Source organism: Theobroma cacao, chromosome 1, assembly GCF_000208745.1.
Source record: "Theobroma cacao cultivar B97-61/B2 chromosome 1, Criollo_cocoa_genome_V2, whole genome shotgun sequence".
In the NCBI taxonomy this organism is placed as follows: Eukaryota; Viridiplantae; Streptophyta; class Magnoliopsida; order Malvales; family Malvaceae; genus Theobroma; species Theobroma cacao.
In genome coordinates this window covers 6,586,715-6,608,329 of record NC_030850.1, presented here as the reverse complement: position 1 = coordinate 6,608,329, position 21,615 = coordinate 6,586,715, and the positions used below count along the sequence as shown (strand labels likewise).

The 21,615-nt window shown below is 34.2% G+C and overlaps 4 protein-coding genes and 1 long non-coding RNA gene across 5 annotated transcripts; 3 read left to right on the top strand and 2 right to left on the bottom strand.

Moving 5' to 3' along the window:
* Nucleotides 420–3,028, top strand: LOC18611752 (trihelix transcription factor GTL1). Its single transcript, XM_018126145.1, has 2 exons — nt 420–845; nt 1,253–3,028. The coding sequence occupies exons 1-2, from the start codon at nt 622–624 to the stop codon at nt 2,442–2,444; spliced, it is 1,416 nt and encodes a 471-aa protein (XP_017981634.1). The 5' UTR covers nt 420–621; the 3' UTR covers nt 2,445–3,028.
* Nucleotides 5,886–6,811, top strand: LOC18611751. Its single transcript, XM_018115115.1, has one exon. It carries the CDS (start codon nt 6,080–6,082, stop codon nt 6,662–6,664), a length of 585 nt encoding a protein of 194 aa, XP_017970604.1. The 5' UTR covers nt 5,886–6,079; the 3' UTR covers nt 6,665–6,811.
* Nucleotides 9,321–14,850, bottom strand: LOC18611750. Its single transcript, XM_007048170.2, has 7 exons — nt 14,421–14,850; nt 13,461–13,490; nt 13,207–13,305; nt 11,598–11,721; nt 10,291–10,591; nt 10,104–10,158; nt 9,321–9,695 (listed from the first exon to the last, which is right to left on the bottom strand). Exons 1-7 carry the CDS (start codon nt 14,577–14,579, stop codon nt 9,627–9,629), a joined length of 837 nt encoding a protein of 278 aa, XP_007048232.2. The 5' UTR covers nt 14,580–14,850; the 3' UTR covers nt 9,321–9,626.
* On the top strand, nt 16,839–20,012 carry LOC18611749 (cyclin-dependent kinase inhibitor 1C). The gene is made up of 2 exons (XM_018128591.1): nt 16,839–17,379; nt 19,301–20,012. Exons 1-2 carry the CDS (start codon nt 17,098–17,100, stop codon nt 19,688–19,690), a joined length of 672 nt encoding a protein of 223 aa, XP_017984080.1. The 5' UTR covers nt 16,839–17,097; the 3' UTR covers nt 19,691–20,012.
* Nucleotides 18,085–19,425, bottom strand: LOC108663561. Its single transcript, XR_001929657.1, has 2 exons — nt 19,338–19,425; nt 18,085–18,289 (listed from the first exon to the last, which is right to left on the bottom strand). It is a non-coding gene; the product is annotated as an uncharacterized LOC108663561 (long non-coding RNA).

Here is a 21,615-nt window from a genome sequence, read left to right as displayed (position 1 = left end):
CTTGTCTCTATCTACACACCTATTGCTCTTGCTGCTTTCGCAAGGACTGTTTCCAGCTCTATCCAAACTCTAACCCTAAATCAACCCCTTTAAAAAAGGGAATTTTCTATGATCTTGATCCAATTTTTTTATTTACAATTTTACCCATGGCCTCCCAAGATATTTAGGGCCACTTATCCTTGCATGCTCATTGCTGGAAAGCCCACTTATCTTGACCCAAAATTCAAAATCATGAGTTGGGTCAAAACGCTGCAAAAAAGTCAAAGACACGCATGACAGGTAAACCAATGAACAGTTGACATGTCAAAAATATCAGCTTGGTTTGAGGCCCACTTGATCACAACTCCTCCTACCCCTCTTTATCTTTTTAAAGAAACCCTAAATCGCCTATCTCTTTGTTACCTACTTAACCCAATCAAATGGTAGAATTCTGAGGGAAAAAAGAGAGAAACAATTTTTACCTTAAAAAGAGAAAAAAAAAAAAAAAAAAAAAAGGAAAAACACCCATCTCCTAAAGTCTAAAAAAATTTACTTTTTCGACATCTTCAAGAAAAACCAACTTAAATTTTCGCAATTTTTTTGCTTTGGGGCTGTAAACTATTCTACTGAAGTGTTTGTGAGATGATGGAAAATTCAGGTTTCCCGGAAAATAATACAGTCGCCGACAACGTCAGCTTAGAGAATGAAGAAGAAGTTACGGTGAAAAACGAAGAGAGTGAACGGAATTTTCCGGGGAACCGTTGGCCAAGACAAGAGACTTTGGCTTTATTGAAGATAAGGTCTGACATGGATGTTGCTTTCAGAGACTCTGGTGTCAAGGCTCCTCTCTGGGAAGAAGTTTCCAGGTTTGGATTTCTTTTTTTTCTTCTGAATTCTGTTTGGTGCTTCTTTCCCGGAGAAAATTAACTGGAAAATAAAGGCAAATGTTGGGTTCTAAACAGAAAATGTGGGAAACATTTGGTTTTCAAATAATGGGTTCATTGTGTTTTAACTTGGGGGTATTGAATTCCTTCTTGTTTAATTATACTGTTTTGAAAGAACCAGTGGAGCTATGAAATGTAGTAAAAAACTTTTATCAGTAAAAAGTGCTTACTTTTTTTATACTATTTTCTTGTGTTTTATTTTAATTTCACTCTTCAGGTTCAATATTCTTAGTTATCTTTGAATATTTTTAGTTACTTAAGTTTATTACAATAATTTTTTAAGTTAAAATAATTAATTTTGAGGTGCAACAATGGGATTGTTTCACCAGGAAATTGGCCGAGCTTGGATATAACAGAAGTGCCAAGAAATGTAAGGAGAAGTTTGAGAACATCTACAAGTACCATAGGAGAACCAAAGAAGGTCGATCTGGAAGATCGAATGGCAAGAATTATCGTTTTTTCGAGCAATTAGAAGCATTGGATCATCATCCTTCCTTGCTTCCACCTGCCACTGGACACATTAATACCTCAATGCAACCCTTTAGTGTTATCCGTGATGCTATTCCGTGTTCTATCCGAAACCCGGTTTTGAGTTTCAATGAAACCTCTGCCTCGACTACTTCTTCATCGGGTAAGGAATCGGATGGGATGAGAAAGAAAAAGAGGAAATTGACCGAGTTTTTTGGGAGGTTGATGAGGGAAGTGATGGAGAAGCAAGAAAATTTGCAGAAGAAATTTATTGAGGCGATAGAGAAGTCTGAACAAGATAGGATGGCAAGAGAGGAAGCATGGAAGATGCAAGAGTTGGATAGGATTAAGAGGGAGCGTGAGCTATTGGTGCAAGAGAGATCGATTGCAGCAGCTAAAGATGCTGCAGTGCTCGCATTTCTACAGAAGTTTTCAGATCAAGCAACCTCAGTGCGATTGCCTGAAACCCCATTCCCTGTTGAGAAAGTTGTTGAGAGGCAAGAAAATAGCAATGGTAGTGAGAGTTATATGCACCTAAGTTCTTCTCGATGGCCTAAAGATGAAGTGGAGGCTTTGATAAGGCTGAGGGCTAATCTTGATTTGCAATATCAAGACAACGGACCTAAAGGCCCTCTATGGGAGGAGATATCAACAGCAATGAAAAAGCTTGGCTACGATCGAAGTGCAAAGAGGTGTAAAGAGAAATGGGAAAATATGAACAAGTACTTTAAAAGGGTAAAAGAAAGCAACAAGAAAAGACCCGAGGATTCGAAGACATGTCCTTACTTTCACCAACTAGATGCTTTATACAAGGAGAAAACCAAAAGGGGTGATGGTTCAGTTAATTCTGGTTATGAATTAAAGCCTGAGGAACTTTTGATGCACATGATGAGTGCCCCAGATGAACGACCGCATCAAGAATCAGTGACGGAGGATGGTGAAAGTGAGAATGCTGATCAGAATCAGGAAGAAAATGGAAACGCTGAAGAGGAAGAAGGAGATGCTTATCAAATTGTAGCTAATGATCCTTCTCCGATGGCAATTATTGGGTGATTTGAGACAAATGGTGAAACTCTCTTTTGAGAGCTAGAGTGGGAGTGCCTGAGTTTTGTCGAGTGGGTCAGGGTCCATAGTGTCGTGTCTGTATAATAGATTGTACGGGGGCAGATTTCAGCTTTGAGAAGTTTCTTTGATACAACGTGGGAGGCATCTGGGTAAATGGTATCCATCCTTAAGTGTATATGGTCATTCGTTTGAATAAACATGTGAGGCGGAGGGAGAGAGTGGCATAAGGAGAGGCTGTGTGTAATATATATTATTCCAAATATACCTTCTTTTTTTTTTTGGCTTTAGATTTGTGCAAAAGGGGGAAATGGTTGGTTGATTGGTTTGTGCTTGTATCACTCTCAGTTTACACTTTATGACAAAGTGGTAATGATATCACCCGTGCGCCTGCAATCGGTATGATTGGGCAAAGAAAAACCTTTAGACATGATATCCTTTTAGCCAAATTTTTGTTAGCGTATAATTAAAACAGTATCTCCTTTTGGGGTTCATCACTTGTGCTTAGACTTTGCCAAGGCTTCTTTTTATATGCAATTTTCTTTAATGGGATTTGGAAAGGTTGCATTTCTGCACTCCCCGTTGTGTCATTATGTCAATTAAATTGTTGACTTAATATCCTATATTAGAATGTGGTTCATCATAGAGGCTTTGCATACCATAACTTGATTCTTAAGACATTAAATAGCATATATATATATATATATATATGTACTACTCCATCAGTGGGTTGAGTAATGCTTATAATTATATGTGAAATATAATTTCCATGTTAGCATTGCTTGTTATACTTGTTCATGATAAAATAGTAAAATGTTGGAATTCAACCAATGCTCCATCTGATTTAGAGAACATAAAAATAAAGAAAGATTGAGAGGACAAAATGATTAGATTAGTTAAACAAGAGCATTTAGTCTTCAATTATATAATAACTCCCGCTTTGTGGCTATCGTTATCCTTGTTTTCTTATTAATTAAGGAAAATAAGTTTTCTACTCATCTTTTCCTCCCAATTCATTTTCTCTTGCCGTACACCATGTTAATCACATGCTTGCTTTGCAGGTAATGTTTTAAACAAAAAAACCCTACTAAGACATGAGAAGCAAAATTAAGACTTTTTCTAATTTATTACTACTAGCATATTTGGTTGGAAGAATGACTCCTCTATTCTTAAGAAACAAATGTTCTTTTGTTTGGTTCCCACATGATCCAAGGAGTAACCATTCTTTTAAAATGACTACTCCCCATGATAAGTTAAAACTAAGGAGTAGCTAATACCAACACCTCTTGTGGTATTAGCTATTCTTTAGTCGATGAATAGCTTTAAAAAATGATAAAGATCAAAATGTTTTTTATAAGTTTGAAAAATTATATATTATATATTATAAAAAATAATATTTTAAATTTAAAAATTAATTAAAATTCTTAATATTTGAATCATAATAATATTTAAATTATAAATAAAATATTAATATTTTTAATTATCAATTATTAATATTATTATAAAAAAGTTTAAGTTTTTAAATATATATTATAAAAAATAACATTTTAATTTTAAAAATTAATTAAAATTATTTATATTTTAATCATAATAACATTTCAACTATAAATAAAATAAATATTAAAATGTTAATGGTTAAATTATAAATAAAATATTCATATTTTACAATCTTAATGATTAAATTATAAAAAAAAATATTAATATTTAAATGATCAATTATTAATGTTATTATAAAAAGAAAAAAGTTTAAATTTTTAAATATATATTATAAAAATATATTTTAAATTTAAAAATTGATTAAAATTGTTAATATTTTAATCATAATATCATTTAAATTATAAACATAATATTAATATTTAAATGATCAATTATTAATATTTTAAATTAATTATAAATTATTAATATTTTAAAAATAAATTTAAAAAATAAATAAATCATAATAACATTTTAATTATAAATTAAATATGAATATTTTAAAATAATATAAAATAAAAATAAATAATCTCATATATATATAATAAAAAATATTTTTATCTTTTTATATTTTATTCTTTTCTTATTTTTATCTACTAAATATTATAATAAATTATAATAATTATTCTTACCATATTCTATTCGTTATATCAAATTATATAATAATTATTTTATTTATTTTTTACTTTATATAAATTTTAAAAAATAATTATCTTATTCTATTTTTTTCTGTTGCGTAACCAAATGTGTAAAATACTATTTTGCCTTGGAGGACACTGTCAAGTAAAAAAAAGGGGTCCACAGTTCACTAAATAAGTGGCGCCAATCTTCCCTTGACAAAGCCTTATCTTCTTGCTGTGGGCCTTAGGTGTTGAAGGTTTAACTTCAGCGTCAACAACAAGAAGCGACATTTTACCCGCTAAGAATAATTTCAAAACAAAAATGGACAAAAGCATTGAACTTGGAAGCCGTGGGCTCAGGCCCTCTGGCTTAACGATGATTGAATCAAGGGGATAAGATTGGTCTATGGGCTTAAGACCATGTTTCACGTGGCTGAACCACGCCCTTTTATCTTTTTTACTTTGGAGTTTACACCAGGAGAGATAAAAAGAAATAAAGAAATAAACAATTCATAAACTTCATTTTGAAGCTATGGAGTTGCAGTGTTGCACCTATCTTAACGGCAAATTCACATACAAAAAATAAATAAACAAAAAGAAAGGGAGAGATTTTCATTTTTAAATGAATTATAAATATTATGATGAGTTCTAGTAGCAAGTCAAGATTTGTAGGGGGAGAGTGACATTGGCTCATAGCATTTATAGCAAAGTTCCTCACATCATATGGTAGGGTAGAACCTAGATAAGATTTTTCAGGTGTTTGTCTTTTAATGAAAACAAGATAAGTGTTAAAATTTGACAACTTGACAAACACACAATTAGTGTACTCTTCATGCCAATTTTAGAATTTTTATTTTATTTAACACATGGATGGTGGGAAAAAAGATTTCCATCAACATTTTTTATTTTTGTGACATGCCTATTTAACTAAACAGATTAACATATTCATTTTTTTTATTTTTGATTAAATGAATATGTGATGCACATAATTTAAATTTGTTTACCTTGGGTACATAATAATTGTGTAAATTTATGTTGAAATTGATTTTTATATATGTTAAAGGATATAAGTAGTTGACATTAATTATTGTTCCTTTTGATAAACACTGAGTTATTCCATTGAATTCATGTGAATATATCCGTTATTCTTCACTCATGATTACAACACTAGATTTAAAGGTGGTAATTGGGTGTGGATATGGCTTGTTTTATGGTAGAGCTCAAAAATTCTTTTGCTCTTTTACCTCTATTTACAGCTACTGCTTAGAATGAATAAAAAACTTTGGTCTAAAACCTAGAAATCCATGCACAAGTATATATAAATGAAGGACCCTAAGTTTACATTACAGTTACATCCACACCACAAGATCAGGCTTCTCTCCACCCTCAGATTATAATAGGTTTTACTCTCCTTGAGATCCGAGTCTCTCATTTTTCAATAAACTAACTGCGACTCTTTTGCAAAGCAAGTAAGTAGCAGCCTTCACTCACCAAACCCAAACAACTCTGATCTCTCTCTTTCTTGGCACATCAATGGCAGAGTACGAGCCAACACATCATCAGACTCACCACCACCATCACCACCAAGCAATCCCAAAGGAAACCGCTCTCCAAGCATTAAACACCATAATTCAACTTCACTTTGAGAAGACCCTGGAAAAGAAGAGGGCTATAGACCTCCAAAAGAAGGAGCTCCACAAGCTTTTCCAGCTCTTCTTCATCTTCCTGGGGCTTGTCTTCATGGCTCAGGCTCAGTCTACTCGTCTGCAGTGCCGCCATTGCTGGGCTCCCATCACTCTTCTCTCGATGTCCCATCTCATTTTCTATGTCTCAGTGGCTCAGACCTTGAGGTGCATCAATGGGTTCAAGTACCAGAGGAGGTGCCACAAGCTGACTCTCGGGTTGGCTACTGAGAAGCTGAGAGAAATGAAGTTGAGGATCAACAATGGCGAGTTTGTAGATGGGTTTGGAGAAGAGGGTGAGTTTGAGATTCATTACCAGGAGCCTCCCGAGAGCTACTTTGCTAAGTTCAAGAGGAACTGGGCATTGCATTTTGGCTTCTTGATCTTGATCTATGCCTTCATGGTCTCTTCATCTGTTGTTCTGCTTTGTTTTTAGGTGGTGGGTGATCTTTGATCAAGGTCTATTTTTTTTTTAAATTTATTTTAACTGAGTATTTTTAGGGTTAATTTAACATTTAAACAGGCAGGAATGTTAATGACAAGAACAACTGATTGCTTTATGTGAATACCTTGGATTCTTGATTGGGCTCCTTCTTAAATTAGAAAAAAAAAAAATTGAAACTGATGTTGATTATTCTTACTTTTGATGTTCCTTTTTTCTTTATGTAATTTACATTTTTATTTTTCCTTTTCAGTTCCATCTACTAGTATCATTTTTCAAGGGTTGTAAAATTGATTATGCTTTTGCTAAAGGTTCTAATTCGCAATGATGAAGGTAGGGTTGCTTTCTATGGATACTTTTGTATATACTAGTACTGTATTATTGTGATTAATTGTTTTTTTAGTTCCAGCATTCCTTTATGTTTTGGGGTGTGTTGTGAGGTTGGAAAGGGGAAAATCTACTTTTTCAACTTCTGATGATGGTTAGTTTCCGGACAAGGAGACAAAATAATGCAGTATAAATTGCTAGGTTTCTTACAGGAGTAGAGTTAGCACCTGAAAATTACTATTAATTATATTTGAATTTGAAATTTGAAAACTAGAAGTCCATATATAACCTACTCCTTGACTGCTAACTAGGTTTCTGAGAAGAGTGTAACTGATGCATGACATGTTTAGTCTGTTTGAGCAGATGGTCCATTCTTCTGCTTTTCTTTCATGAGACTAAGATTCCTTTATTTTCACATGCTTCATCTTTTCTGCAGGAGTACTAGTATTTTTTACCAGCAAATAAGCTTCATAGGAAATGCTTCTTTCCTCCGTAGAACCATTGGCCTTGCAAGGAAAACATAAATATTGGAGGTGGTAGATAGTTTAATGTCATGAGAAATATAGTTAAGTGTAAAGGCAAGCCAGGTCTTGTTTTCACTTTTCACCATCGAGTGTTAAAAGTATCAACTATGTTGTATTAAAGAAGAAAAAAAAGTAAAATGTCACAAGAAAGTACAAAAAAGTTGCTTTCAAAGCCAGTTTCATGGGCAAGGTAAGTATAAAAAAGTACAATTATCCCGTAAGCTCAACGAAACTGGTACAACTTTGTTTGCTTCATTCACTTTCACTTCCATTAATAATACGGTTTGAATTGCAGTACGAGGGTCCACAAATGTGGTAGAAGGGTGATGTTGCCTAGTAATTTTCTTTCATCCGGCCTAGTACCCATTCATTTAGCATCAATCTTACGCAATTAAGGATTATAATAGAGTTACCGGAAACATATGGGTAAAAAATGATGGCAGGGAAGCTACCGTTGAAAGCTCCAACCCCACGCAATATTCATCCAAAATATGAAAATCCCTCAATGGGACCTAGCTGCTGTCCTTTCGCATCTGTCAGGTTGTAGTCTTCTTTATTAAATCCCGCTTGTATGTAAATCCCTCCTACAGGACCAACCTATTTTGCCCCACTTTTAATTGTTCTATTCACAAACGGCATAGCTAAATTGAATACCAACTTTGGAACAGCTTTCATGGTCAACTTTTTTAATTCAAAAGATATGCTTGATAGATGAAGGAAGACTCTTAGTTGTAAATTCAATATTCACCTCCTCCCTTATTGAGGTAGAGTTCATGATATTCTATTAAATTTTGTTGTAGGGTTCAAAAATTTTGGGTTCAATTCTTAATAGGGTTGTCAAACTATTGTAACGTGTGAGTTTGAGAACTTAACTACCTTAACGTAAGGTTTGGAGCTGTCATCAATATTTTTTATTTAAATATGATTGGTCACTTAAAAGAGAAGTGTTGATATTCTTAATGAAAACAAATTCGGGAGTTTGATTAGGTGTAAGGAAAGATTAGCATTCCGCGACACTCGTTTGAATAACAATACTAATTAATAATTTGTTATCCTATTTTAACTTTATTTATAAATTCTATTCTTATTTCTGTTAATCATTATTTATATTTTATATTTTCAAGTCTTATTCATCATTAAATTTTGAAGACTTTTCTTATGCCTTCCAACACACTAGTAGGGGTTTTCGAAATCCTCCACAAGAGAATTCAAGAAGACATGTTTATTCCTTCAAATTGACCGTCATCAGGTGTTAAATATTTGATAAGGATGATTTTTGGTTTTAAATTTTATACATTTTATTCTTATTATTTTTATTTTTATCACTGTGTAAATAAAATCTTCATATCGAAAAACACTTTCTAAATTATCTCAATGCTTTAATAAAATTTAAGAGCTTACCACTGCTCAAAAAGAAAAAAAAATCTAAAAATTTATCTTTACCTAAAATATTTCTTGAAAAGACTTGTTTGTACAAGCTTTTTGACAAAATCCCATAATTAGAGATTTTCTTCCATGAACCACGTTTATGTTATTAATTCACATGAAATCATTATGTAGTTTTAATTTTAAATAACTGAAGGAAAAACCTTGTGTGGGAAAAATTTTCGTAGTCTATTCCCACGTGAAATGAAAACCCAAAAAAAAAAAAAAACCATGAATTAGGCACATGAAGCAGAAACATCTCATGATCATCCAGTACTCAACACAAGTTCAAACTCCCACATCCAGTACTCAACACATTATTTGTTCATAAAACCTTGTGATCATATGCATGTATGCTTTGTTACACAATTAAATTTCGACCATAAATATTTTCTTATAATTTCCATGAAATTTGAGTTAGAAATCATCATCAAGATTTCTGATCACCTTGTTTTTATTCTATTTTTTTGAAGTTTACAATCACCGTTCCCTTCTTAAAAATAAATTTGTGGCCCATTCTCAATATTTTGGGCCAAATAATCAAATCCTAGAAAAGCCAACTTGGTGATGGCAATTAATTATGAAGAAGACAAAAAATTGATAAAAGAATAACTCAATATACTAGCTATTCTCCAAGACAACCTACTTGGAGCTGTAAGCATTTGAATGAAACAACCACCTCAGGCTAGAGCATTACACAATGATTTGTATGCATCAACACACAGCTTAAATTTCTCTTCGGCCATTGCCTGCATGCATGCATCCACATCATGTAACTATCACAAATCGAAAATTAAATAAATAAAAAAAGGGAAATAAATCACAGAAAATACAGATGCCATGACAACTCAGTTCCACTAAGTCAAGTATCTAAAGATTGCCCCAAATAGAATCCCTGCCCCCAGCTTCCCCTCAAAAGACTCCAAAAAAAGAAGAAACAAATAAAGAAGAACACACAAACACACACACACACACACACAGAATCTCAACACATTTAATAAACTGGAACTAAAAATCCATGAACTTTTGTCTAGACCAGAAGCCAATATTATGCGAGGGTTATGCGTTAACGACCCAGAAATATTGGAGAGTATTCATAAAACTGCCACCATTCAACAATATAAAAATAATATTGGAATTTGGAAACTCTAACTAACCTGTGAAGGACCTTGATGCTTATCAGGATGCCACTTTAAAGCTGATAAACGGAAACTGCAAGGTAAATATTAATAATTTTAGGATACATAAAAAGAATTGGAGCAAAGGAAAAGCTGGAATATGTCCAATCTTCAAGATGACAGGCCTCTTCACATTCAAGTTGAATGAAAGCACCAAAGTACTTACGCATTTTTAACATCTTCAATTTTCAAGGGGCCAGTTGGAGGCAGACCAAGGATTGATCTATCAGAACATGATCCTACAGCACATGACTCATCCTCAGACTCAGTTTCACTCATAGTCTCCCACTGTTTTCTTCTTTGATTAGTCCAGCCTGATTTTTCTCTCCACTCATATCCAGATTCTGAATTTTGGAAAGAAGATTCCCCCCTAGAAGACCAAGTATACCATTTGTTCCCAAATGTAGCTTGAAAGATTGTCTCAGGATGATCAAAGTCCTCAGAGAAACTCTCTCTTCTAAACCTTCCTATGCATGTGAGAAAAGAAGACATCCAGTTTGTCAAATCACACATGAGGGTGCAAGCACTCAAAAAACTATCACACCTATATAATCCAAATGTGGCCTTGGTTTTCACCTCACAAACAAGATTAGCTAGCTAGGTTCTAATATCTCACTTTATAACAAGCTATTAAAGGTACATCTTTAACGAAAACATCATAACAATGTCGAATAACCACAGAGGTTTCTCTTTAACAAAGAGTATTTTAATATTGGACGATATCTAGGCATTATTGTTGCAAACAAATGGAATAACATTTTTCTTTTTGAATGTGTCTGAAATGGTAATACAAGCTGCCATGACAAATATAGAAAACAAGAAATTTCATAACAAATCATAGTTCTGACTTTAGTAAGTCATCTCTGCTTAAATTCTTATGCATATGATGGATAAATACAATATTCATGAATAAGGAAAGAAAAGCAGGGTTATTTTTGCTACCTAAGCTATATAACAGAATTTCATTGCTTTTCAATATTATGACGAGGCCCACATTTTATTTAACAAAATAAAGTTCTTCCACTGATAGGCATGCGGCTGTTGCATAACAGGAAAATTTATTTGCCATTTCACTAATGATATCAGATGCTACTTTAAAACAACCTGCCGTGTGAGGCTCAAGGTCCCACATTCAAATACCCTTTCCATCCTTTGTCTTGTTACAAACAAAGATTCAGTTACTTTGGTAATCAAGTCAGTAGTCTGACATAATTACTCATTGTTTTAGAAAAATAGACGGATGAAACATAAGATTAGACCAATAAAGCAAGATAATTACTAAGCAGAAATAATTAATCAGATTTTAGAATTATTTTATGAAAAAATCTTAGATTCCACACTCAGCATAATTTAAGACAAATTGTGGAATCCAGTTCAGCAGAAACTATTGCATAAAGGCGGCAATATTTATTTTAAATTTCATTTAAAGAAACAATAAGAGGAACGGAATAACAAAAGAAAGTTGAAGCTCACGTTTTATTTTTTTGTGATTAGATTTCCCAGCACGTCGTCCAGGAAACCTTGATCCCCACTTCTTATTGGAGCCATCTGAATCCTGGCCTTCTGTTCCATCAAATTTCCATATTGGATCGTCATCCTAGTTAGAAGCCAAAGGCATGCATAAGTTTATTGTAATTTCAGGAACAAATTTTGTGTAAACTAAATCTCTGATACAATGTAATGGATAAACAGGATAAGGGTATTGTCCCATACACTTGAGACCAATGGTTTACTTTGGAAATAAATAAATTCAGGCTTTACATACACTAGAGTCCACTAGCTTTTAAGAAAACGATATCCAACTTGTCATCACATCACCCATCACAAAAAGATTGCAACCTTACTCTTTCAATGGCCTTACTAAAATCCAAAGCTTCTATACTCAGATCCTAGATGCACACTTTATGTATGAAATGATAAAATTGCAATTTCATGTTACATGTAAATAGCAACAATGCAAACAATGAAAAAATTAGAATTAATTCCAAGGCATACACCTATGATTAGTGAACAAGAAATAATCCAACTTGCTTTGTCCTTATGATTTTTTATAATGTAAACATGCTGCATGCATTGATCTTTTTAATTACAAGATCAATATCCGGTATTGGCTCCATTTGAGAGGGGTAATTCAGAATGGTCCTATACTAAATAAATAATTTGCCCAGGGAGTGTGAAATCCTATAAATCCATTAATGCTGCAGCTTGACTAGGAAACTGGTCTTTATCCCTGAATTTTTTTGGCAAATTAAAGAGCTAGAACCCATTTGGTCTGGTAGAGCACTTGGCAAACAATACCATGACTGAATGGAATCTATAGCTCGGAGAAAATAGAGTACATAAATTTTGAACCCTGCCTCTCAATGGTCTTTGCATCATTAACTAAAATGGAAATTATCAGTCAATATTGTGAAACAATATACAGGAGCTTTTGTCTCTTCAACAATTTAAGTACTATTGTAATTCTCTACAACCTTTCATTAAATATGTTTTTATTCACTCTAATGGTTTAACATACCTAAATATTAAAAATTAGCAAAAACAAAGATAAAAAACTTTGATTAGAAAACATGAATGAATATAAATAATAAATACTAATAAATGCTATTTCTTATGGTGTTCTTGCTATCTAATTATTTCAAAAGCAGACACCCCTGTGCTCCGACTCTCACTCTATAAAGTAGTCCTTTGGATCAACCTTTTACCATGAGATGGCACTATCTGATAACTGACATGTCAAAACATTTACAATTTGGCTTATAGAACACTTAAAGAGTTCTAAAACAATCAGCATAACCAAAATTAAACTTTGATAAAACCATATAGACAGACTCTTGCAATTAAAACTCCAAAGCACTGGGCAGATAATTGGTCCATTGTTTGCAAAATAATTGATAACTCCTAAATAAATCAGAATAAGCAAATAGAAGTTGGAATAAAACCATATAAACAACCAAAAGTGAATTTTATCACAATTTAATCATGCCATGAGTATAAAATAAACAGTGCACCAGGAAGATGAGACTCCACACCTTCAATACGATAAGGGTTCTAAATCAAACAGGAGTCCTGAAAAGTTTACCTGAAATGAAATATTTGAGGAACCGGTATTAAAGAGAAGGTCTTTTAGAGCTCTCTTTGCATCAGCACGCTTTTGACGTACTGCATATCTTACATAAGTCTGCATTCAATATTTGCAATGTCAGATAATGTGGTCTGCTAACAGTTATTAGAAAATTACCAATCTTGAAATATGCCTATTTGACATACTAGGAACAAGATAATTAAGAGAGCAGTACAAACAATTTCACAAATAGATGCCCTCAAACTGCATACCTTAGAGGGTTGTTGAGCTCGTTTTTCATCCTGCAAAAACAATGTTAATTGTCAAACTTTCTCATCAAAGGCAAGACGTACAACTTTATCCTAACTCCTAAACCAAAACTTTCATGCATTACTAAAATCTAAGGCTCAACTATGCAGTTGCTGGTGGTCCAGAAAGGAAAAGCAGTAGAAAACCTATTCATATAAAAGACAACTTACTTTTCTCAGGACTAGGAACAGGCAGTATCGAGAATGAGGTTGAAAATTGCAAAAACTAAACATTATGAATATACAATCATCTACCAGTTAAGTGATGTGCTCCATCAGCTGACAAGATTAGTCAACTGAATCTTTCACAAGACAATTTGAAGTAGTATTCTTCACTAAATAATAATCTTAACAGTAGCACCCATCAAACACAACCAAGCAGAATTTTTTTTTTTTTTTATTTGCTCTTTGAACAGAGATTCATGCATCAACCACTCAGACAAATGTTCAGGTGCCACCAAGCAGAGATTTATAACATAAAATCAAGCATGAAACATTGAACCTCAATTATCTATTTAATTTTGATGTTAGCATCACACAGCATTCAGAAAACAAGATTTACTCTTTTTTTTTTCATTGAAGAAATGACATCAATCCTTCTTATACAAATTCATGAGCTTGCAATTTCAAATACACTATCCAAAGCTTTTCAGCTTCCCCAACTAAAAAAAAGAAAAATCCAAACTATCCCCAAACTCACCCATAGCATTCAACATACAAGATTTACTCTCTTTTTTTTTCATTGAAGAAATGACACCAATCCTTCTTTCACAAATTCATGAACTTGCAATTTCAAATACGCTATCCAAAGCTATTCAGTTCCCCCAACTGAAAAAAAAAAAAATCCAAACTAACCCCAAAACTCACCCATAGCATTCAACATATATAAGCATAAAAAAAAAGGAAAAATAGAAACAAACTCACATAATTCCATTTGTTCTTCCATTTTTCACAGGTAACAGGCGTTGAATGGAATGAAGCAACATGGGTTGTTGCAACAGTAGCCGTTGGTTCTGAAGGTAAGAAAGCTGGAACCAATGAATTCTTGAGTACCAACACGTTTCGCCATCTGGATATTTGCATAATCAAGGAAATCAACACAAAACCAACTGTCTCCAAAACTCGAAGAACCAATCAATTAGGCTGTTGTTAGACAGAAGAAGCTTTGGGTTTTTTTCCTTTTTTTGGTGGTGAAAAGAATTGGTTTAAATTTTAAAGTGAGAATAAGGTGAACTCTTTTCGCGGTGGTGGAAGAGAACAAAGACCGAGATGGTCTCTTCTCCTTCCCTTGTTGGACGGAAGTCGGAAGCTGAAACATGTGTTCAAACTTCGACGTAAAGGATTTTGGGTTGGAAACCTTACTTGTTTCTGGGCCACTGGCGGAGAAGCCTAGAAGAGGAATAAGTGAAGCGCCAAGTGAAAGGCCCAGCAAGTAGAAATTGGGTTTTGATTTGACTATGATAATTGATAATACACACACCAAATACAAGACAAATTCTTATATGTTATGTTACAGATTTGATGATGAAAAAAGAAAAATGGGAAGAGAGGCATAATGTTGTTGAGGTACTGAAATAATAATGCCGTACGTGGGGCAAGCAGACCAGCATGAGCATATGAAGTTATCATTGCTTTGGATGATCAATAGTTTTTACATTTTGTCATTTAAAAAAAACCATTTATTCTTTTTGTAAAATAGGGAATTACTGGGGAGAAAAAAAAACGTAGGAGAGGGTATATTTACCATCACGGTGATACTTACTGATCAGATAAAACTTATATGAATATATATATATATATATACACCCCATATTCATTTAATTTAACCTTCATGAATATATAAAATAATAATCTTAATTAACATACGATCAATTGAAACTAAATGACAAGCTAAATTTTAGTGTGGCACAAATGTGATTAACATAGTCTCACATATATTTTGAATCTCATTTCAAGCTATAAATACAATATAATCATATATTGCTATATGTTGTACACTTTTAGATATTCAATTATTATCATTTAGGTTGGGCAAATTAAGTACAATGACTGTCTTAATAAGTACTTTTAGTTTCATAGCTGCCTAATGATTGAGACAGCTAATCAACCAAGATTTCTCATCATCAACCTAATCACATTCTATTTCTTTTGAGAAAAAAAAAAGTTATAGGAATAATAAATATTTAAGTGACTTCAGAATTTTGATTTTGAAGAGACATCTTATAAAATAGAATTCAAAGTAGCTCCAACATGGCAACATGGGCCAACCCCTTTCCTTACAATCTCTCCATGAATTTGACATTAGGGAGTAGATTGAATTAATGGATAGCAGATATAGACATGGCGGAGAGAGTGGAGTTATGACCAACACGATGTAATTATAGGCACACCACCCTTGAATATCCTTACTTAATTGCCTTTATGAATATCCTTGAATAAAGGAATTATCATTGAAGCATATTCCGCCGCCCTGGAAACAAAGACAACTCTGTTTAGATTCTGGCTCTCTGTTTTCTTTCATTTCCTCATTGTTATCATTTCATTCATATCCCGAATCATGGATTTGGCAATCCTGAAACGTGGCTTCCCCTAATGCTGGAACTGTCTTTAGTTTTAAATTTTAGCTTGGGAATTGTATCTGTTTTTTAAGCATAATTCTGCCACTTGGATTGTTTCTAGATGGCTCAAAACTGCAGTCCTAGCCGGTACCACGAAAAGTGATCAAACTGCATCGGTATCCTATCATGCCTTTTCATATTCTTTTAATGGTTAAGCTAAATGTATATAATTGATCAGTCATTGTATAAATCTTTTTAATTCTCTGTTATTTTTATGGTTTACATCAAGTAACATGTAACTGACCGTTAATTGAATCATGTTGTCGCTTGTCATGGTAGAATAACTATTCCAATGTGTTCCATATTTTTCCAGGACAGAGGAGTCCAAACACACATGGAATATAAACATGTAAAAAACTTGACAGAGAATACAGAACCCCACCTGGCTCTTTTACAACCCATTTCCATTGCATGCCATGGTCCATTCTCCCTACGCATTACACCCCCATCCATGACTGAACAAAGAGCCAGCTCCTCAAAGTCTTCCATGGTCCACAAAAAAATAATAAAAAAGAAAAAATAAAAGAACCCCACCATCTGTTCCGGTTCCTATTCCAAAATTTGATAAGCTTTTAGTCAAGAAAACCAAAATCATTTTATCTTAATCAACGCCACAACAAATTGGAGTCATCAAAAGCTTTACAGCTTGAGACACCTGTTATTATTATTCTCTATGTAATACTTAATAGATATAGAAACGATTTGTTGGAACGTTAATAAAATCTTTCAATCTGTTTCCGTTGTCGGTTTGTCTATTTTCTGTCCCTTTGCATTCTTTCTTTACCGCAGAACTTTTGTCGGAAGCCAACAAACCTTAAAAACTTCCTTTCTTTTCCCTATAAATCTCCTAAATCTTCTCTGTCTCTCTTCTTCAATCTTCCTCTCACTCACCCAAAACAGGTGAAAAAAAGAGAAAGAAACAGCATTAAAGAAGAACGTTTTTAGAATAGGCTCTTTGGTTTTTGAAAGCTGATCAGGAAAACATGGGAGGTTGCGCTACTAAGCCTAAGGTTTTGAAGGGTGACGAAGGGGAGGTCCCGGCTCCGGTACCTCCTCCTGAGCCGACGAAAGAGCCTATTCCTGCGGTTCCTGAAGCAAAGGAGGCTGCTGATGTTGTTGCTCAAGGTGAAAAGAAGGTGGAAGATGATCATGCTAACGAGGCTGTTAACGCCAAGGGCGTTGGTGAGGCTGAGAATGTTGCTGATGATGACAAGGTCGATGATCAAGCAAACAAGCGACGATCTCTTAGCAACTTGTTCAAAGAGGTATCTGTTTCTATTAAAGAATTTTTATGCTAAAATTTGAAGAAAGGGTTTAATCTTTATTGGCATTTAAAGATGATTACTTTTGTTAGCAAAGGTTGTATTGGCTTTGGGTGCAATAAAGGTAACTGTTCATGACTAAAATGCCATTTTTGATATCAAAGAAACTGCATTTTATACAAAATCCAATGGCTAGTATTGTACAAAATTTTGAACATGGAATTCTTGATCTTTTGATTCCAGGGTCGTTATTAATTGTGAAGCATATGTTAATTGCCTTGATGTTTCTATGCATTTTGATTATTGATTGATGTGATTTCGTTAAAGCTGGATGATGGGATCATTCATCCGAATACGGTCATATCTGTCCTTTCAATATGTTGGTTGTTTAACGGCATCTTTATCCTGGCTCTTTCATTGAATTATAACTGGTTTTGTACCCTTCGGTTGGTGAGTAAAGGTAAGATTCAAAAAGAAGATAAAAACAATTCCTCGCATAGCTCCTGTTGATTTGGTGTATTGAATATCAAGATTCAATAGTCTAGTTATATTTTAATTGGCCCCTTGTCTTTTTGCTTGCCTGATATCCTGTCTGTATCAATCATTTACTATTCCTAACACGTCGTGGTGAATTTTACAATGTAAACTTTTGGCCACCTCTTATAGCACCAAAGTTGATGGACGCCAGGTACTTTGAACTGGAGAATCAGTATAATAATATCCTTACCATTCAATCCAATCCATCAAGTCTCGGTTTTATCAGAAATAAACCTGTTTTGACTTATGGACCTACCAAATGTTTGTTTCCTCTTTGTTTTTTGCATCATTATGTGGTTGTTTCAATGTTTTCTATAGGGGGTAGAATAGTGGCATCCTTTGCCCTTTGTATCTTTCCGCATCTTCATGTCCCCATCTGCGCGTGCAAGAGGGGTTTGATTAATTTTCCTATACAGAAATATGAATTATGACTGCAAGAGAAAGATGAGTTTTGCACAAAAGGTTTTCTGTAGTTCCATCATGATGCATCAGTGAATTTCAGGCATCGGTTCTTTGCATTGATTTCAAATTACAAGGGTACATTTAAATTCTTGACACTATGAAAACTGAAAAATGTTTTAAACTGCTTGTGTTAAATATATTGTTTTTGATCCAAGATCTGTAATAAATGAATGTTTTCATAAAATTATACCATGAGGGAATTGGAAACTAGTATTGAGCAGCATATTTGGTGGTGGGCAACCATGTAAATGCCTTAAATTGATGGTTTAGGGGATACACCGATCCATTAAGGACCTCCTGTACTGGTTTGTTCTGTTCATTTGGATAATCTACTTAATCTAAACGTATTGATGAAGTTATAGGTGCTTTAGTTTTCTGTCATTGTGGAATGTATCTGAAACTCTTTCTAGACATTCTTATCTGTAAAGCTTCATCACTGTGCATCCTTGATTCCCTGTGTTTGTTTTCTTCTCAGTAATGTTGCACTGTGGATCCTAACTCCAAAGCATGACAAATATAAGAAATTAGGTGATTTTATTTTCGGCAAACTAGCGGTTCAAATTTTTCCAACAAATATATGCAAAGAAGAATTCAAGTGGTTCTGCTATTAGGGCTGATGAAAATGGTTTCATCGTATTGGGAGGATTAATGTTCTGTCAAAGAGAATGACCAATGGGAACTTAGTCAACTTTTAGGATTGGTTGAACAATATTTCAAAGCAATAATAAGGAGGATTATTTTACTCTTCAGCACTTTATTTGTGTGATTAAGGAAATTTACTGCAACTTCTCCAATGGTTCATTCATGGATTACTAGATGAAAATGCTGCATCATTTGGCATCATTAAACGAATTTTATTTGATAGGCTTTAGCAACTGCAGTTTCTTTTGTTTTTTTAATATAGTTTAACTTGTATTATTTGCAGAATGAAAAGAAGGGTTCAGCTGAGAGTGATGACTCACCATCAGAGGTAGCGGAACAAGTATCACCGGAACTAGTGCAACAAGAATCAGTGGAGCCCGTGAAACAAGAACCAGTGGAGCCAGTGAAACAAGAATCAGTGGAGCCTGTGCAAACAGAATCGGTGGAGCCTGTGGAACTAGAATCGGTGGAGCCAGTGAAACAAGCATCATCAGAGACTGAGAAACTTAAAGAGGCCTCTGTGGCTATGGATTTGGAGACCGCGAAACCTGTGAACCCAGTTGAAGAAACCTCCAGTCCAGAATCTGTTGTAGCTCCTGGAAAGATTGAAACAGAACAATCAATTGAAGCCGCGCCAGCAACTGAGCCAGCAGCAGCAGCGCATGTGTCCTAGACACAAAACAAGGAAACATCAGCTGACGGTAAGGAAGAGAAGACACAATTAGCAAAGTGAAGTTTCAACAATAATATCGAATTAAGTGTGATAAAGGAAGAATGAAAAGGACTGATATGAGGTTAGGCTGCTGGAGAGATTGTTGTGGAAATCAAGCAATTCACTTGGTTTAGGCGGCTTTTGAGTGGACTTGTTTCTATTGTTCTGAAATATTTTTTTTTCTTATAATCTGAGTTTGTCTTTGATATTCTCTACTTGTTCATATGGACATATGGGATTTTTAGATTGAATATATGAGCATAGTTTCTGTACTGCACCAGAACTCTGTTTTGCTACCGTATGCTACTATGATAAAATTATGAATTTCTAGCAGCTATAAGCACCAGTGCATTACTAAAAAACCGAAGAAAAAGCTAACAGGTGCTTAAACAAACATGTTGAGATTGATTTCCATTTTATAAGGGAGAAGGTTGCTTGTAAACATCGGCTACTTCTTTTGATTTTTGTAAGATCAAGTTGCAATTGTACTCAGGCCATTCTCTTCGGTCTCCACTCTATTTAGTTCATGTTTAATCAATTGAGCTTGAGAGGTCCTGTTATATGTAGACACCTACTTACAAAAAAAAAATAAAATAAAAAATAAAAAGAACTTAAAAATAAAAAATTAATAAGAAACAAATAAAAATAAAAAAAATAAAAAAAATGATGAATGAACAGGAAGGGACTGAGCGTGTGCTCAGCCCCTCCTCTAGTTCATCATTACAGGGCATTAATGCCCCTGAAAGGTAGCCGGATTTGGGGAGGAGTGGTCACCTCCGGCTACCAACCCTCCTTGTTTGCCAGAGCCTTATGCTCAGAAGAGCATGATTTCACCTCTAGATTGTCCAAATTTTTGGACAATCCAGTTCTTAAAAGGGGGGTTTCAAACCGATCCAGAGGACCCGAAAAAAAAAAAGATTTTGAAACCTAGATTCATGAACAAAAAAAAAGAAGACCAATCTGTCAAAAAAAAAAAATAGATTCGAGCAACCAATACCACAAATAAGCCATCAAAAAATCCTAAACTACCAGCAACAGAAATCCACAATCAAAAAAGAAAAAATAAAAAAATAAAATTACAGGAAAAAGAAATGAAAATGGGAGAAGCTGTGGATAACTAGGGTTCTTTAGTTTGTTTCTTTTTGAGGAGGAGCTGGTAATTTGGGGCCGGTAAATAAGGGGCTATTTGGTCTTGGGAAGCCGACCGACGGAGGCTGTTGAAGCTAGTGGGTAAGGTCAGATCGACGCCGGTAGAGAGGGGGTATTTGGTCTTGGGAAGTCGACCGACGGAGGCTGTTGAAGCTAGTGGGTAAGGTCAGATCAACGCTGGTAGAGAAGGGAGGAACACCTGGGCTTCCGGTTAAAGGCAAGTCGCCGGTTAAAGGCAAGCCGTCGGCGTAAGGGAGAGAATAAGGAGAAAGAGAGGGAAAAATTTAGAGAGAAGTTAGAGAAGGTGCGGCTAGAGAGAGAAAAAGAAGGTAGAAAATGAGAAGAGAAGGGAAAATGAAGGTCTAATTACTTAGGTTTAAGATCAAAACGACGTTGTTTTGGTAGATTAAAAGCTGCCAAACAAATACCCAAAACGGTACGTTTTGGGCTCAGTTTTGTGGACCTCAGGAAGCAGATTCGGCACAGCAGTTTTGGGCGTTCTGTGGGTTATTGAATTGGGCTAATCTGAGCCTAGAAAAGTAACCTTCCTCTCTGGTTTTAATTGATTTTGTGTCTTGCCTATTTTTGTTAAATAAAATGCATTTTCATTTTTATTGTTATAATTTAAACCATATTAGGAAAAGTTATACATATATATATACATATAATTTATATATATATGCGTATGTATATGAATTTGTCTAGAAAACTCTTTTATTTTTAAATAAAGAATGGAG

Bases quoted from the DNA above. Each gene is read 5' to 3' on its own strand.
- LOC18611750 (XM_007048170.2), bottom strand. From the start codon at position 14,579: ATGCAAATATCCAGATGGCGAAACGTGTTGGTACTCAAGAATTCATTG. The intron at 11,722-13,206 runs GTAAACTTTTCA...GCTTCTAACTAG, and splicing joins CCTCAAATATTTCATTTCAG to GATGACGATCCAATATGGAA. The intron at 10,159-10,290 runs GTAAGTACTTTG...TTTACCTTGCAG, and splicing joins ATTGAAGATGTTAAAAATGC to TTTCCGTTTATCAGCTTTAA.
- LOC18611751 (XM_018115115.1), top strand. From the start codon at position 6,080: ATGGCAGAGTACGAGCCAACACATCATCAGACTCACCACCACCATCAC.
- LOC18611749 (XM_018128591.1), top strand. From the start codon at position 17,098: ATGGGAGGTTGCGCTACTAAGCCTAAGGTTTTGAAGGGTGACGAAGGG. The intron at 17,380-19,300 runs GTATCTGTTTCT...TATTATTTGCAG, and splicing joins TTAGCAACTTGTTCAAAGAG to AATGAAAAGAAGGGTTCAGC.
- LOC18611752 (XM_018126145.1), top strand. From the start codon at position 622: ATGATGGAAAATTCAGGTTTCCCGGAAAATAATACAGTCGCCGACAAC. The intron at 846-1,252 runs GTTTGGATTTCT...TTGTTTCACCAG, and splicing joins CTCTGGGAAGAAGTTTCCAG to GAAATTGGCCGAGCTTGGAT.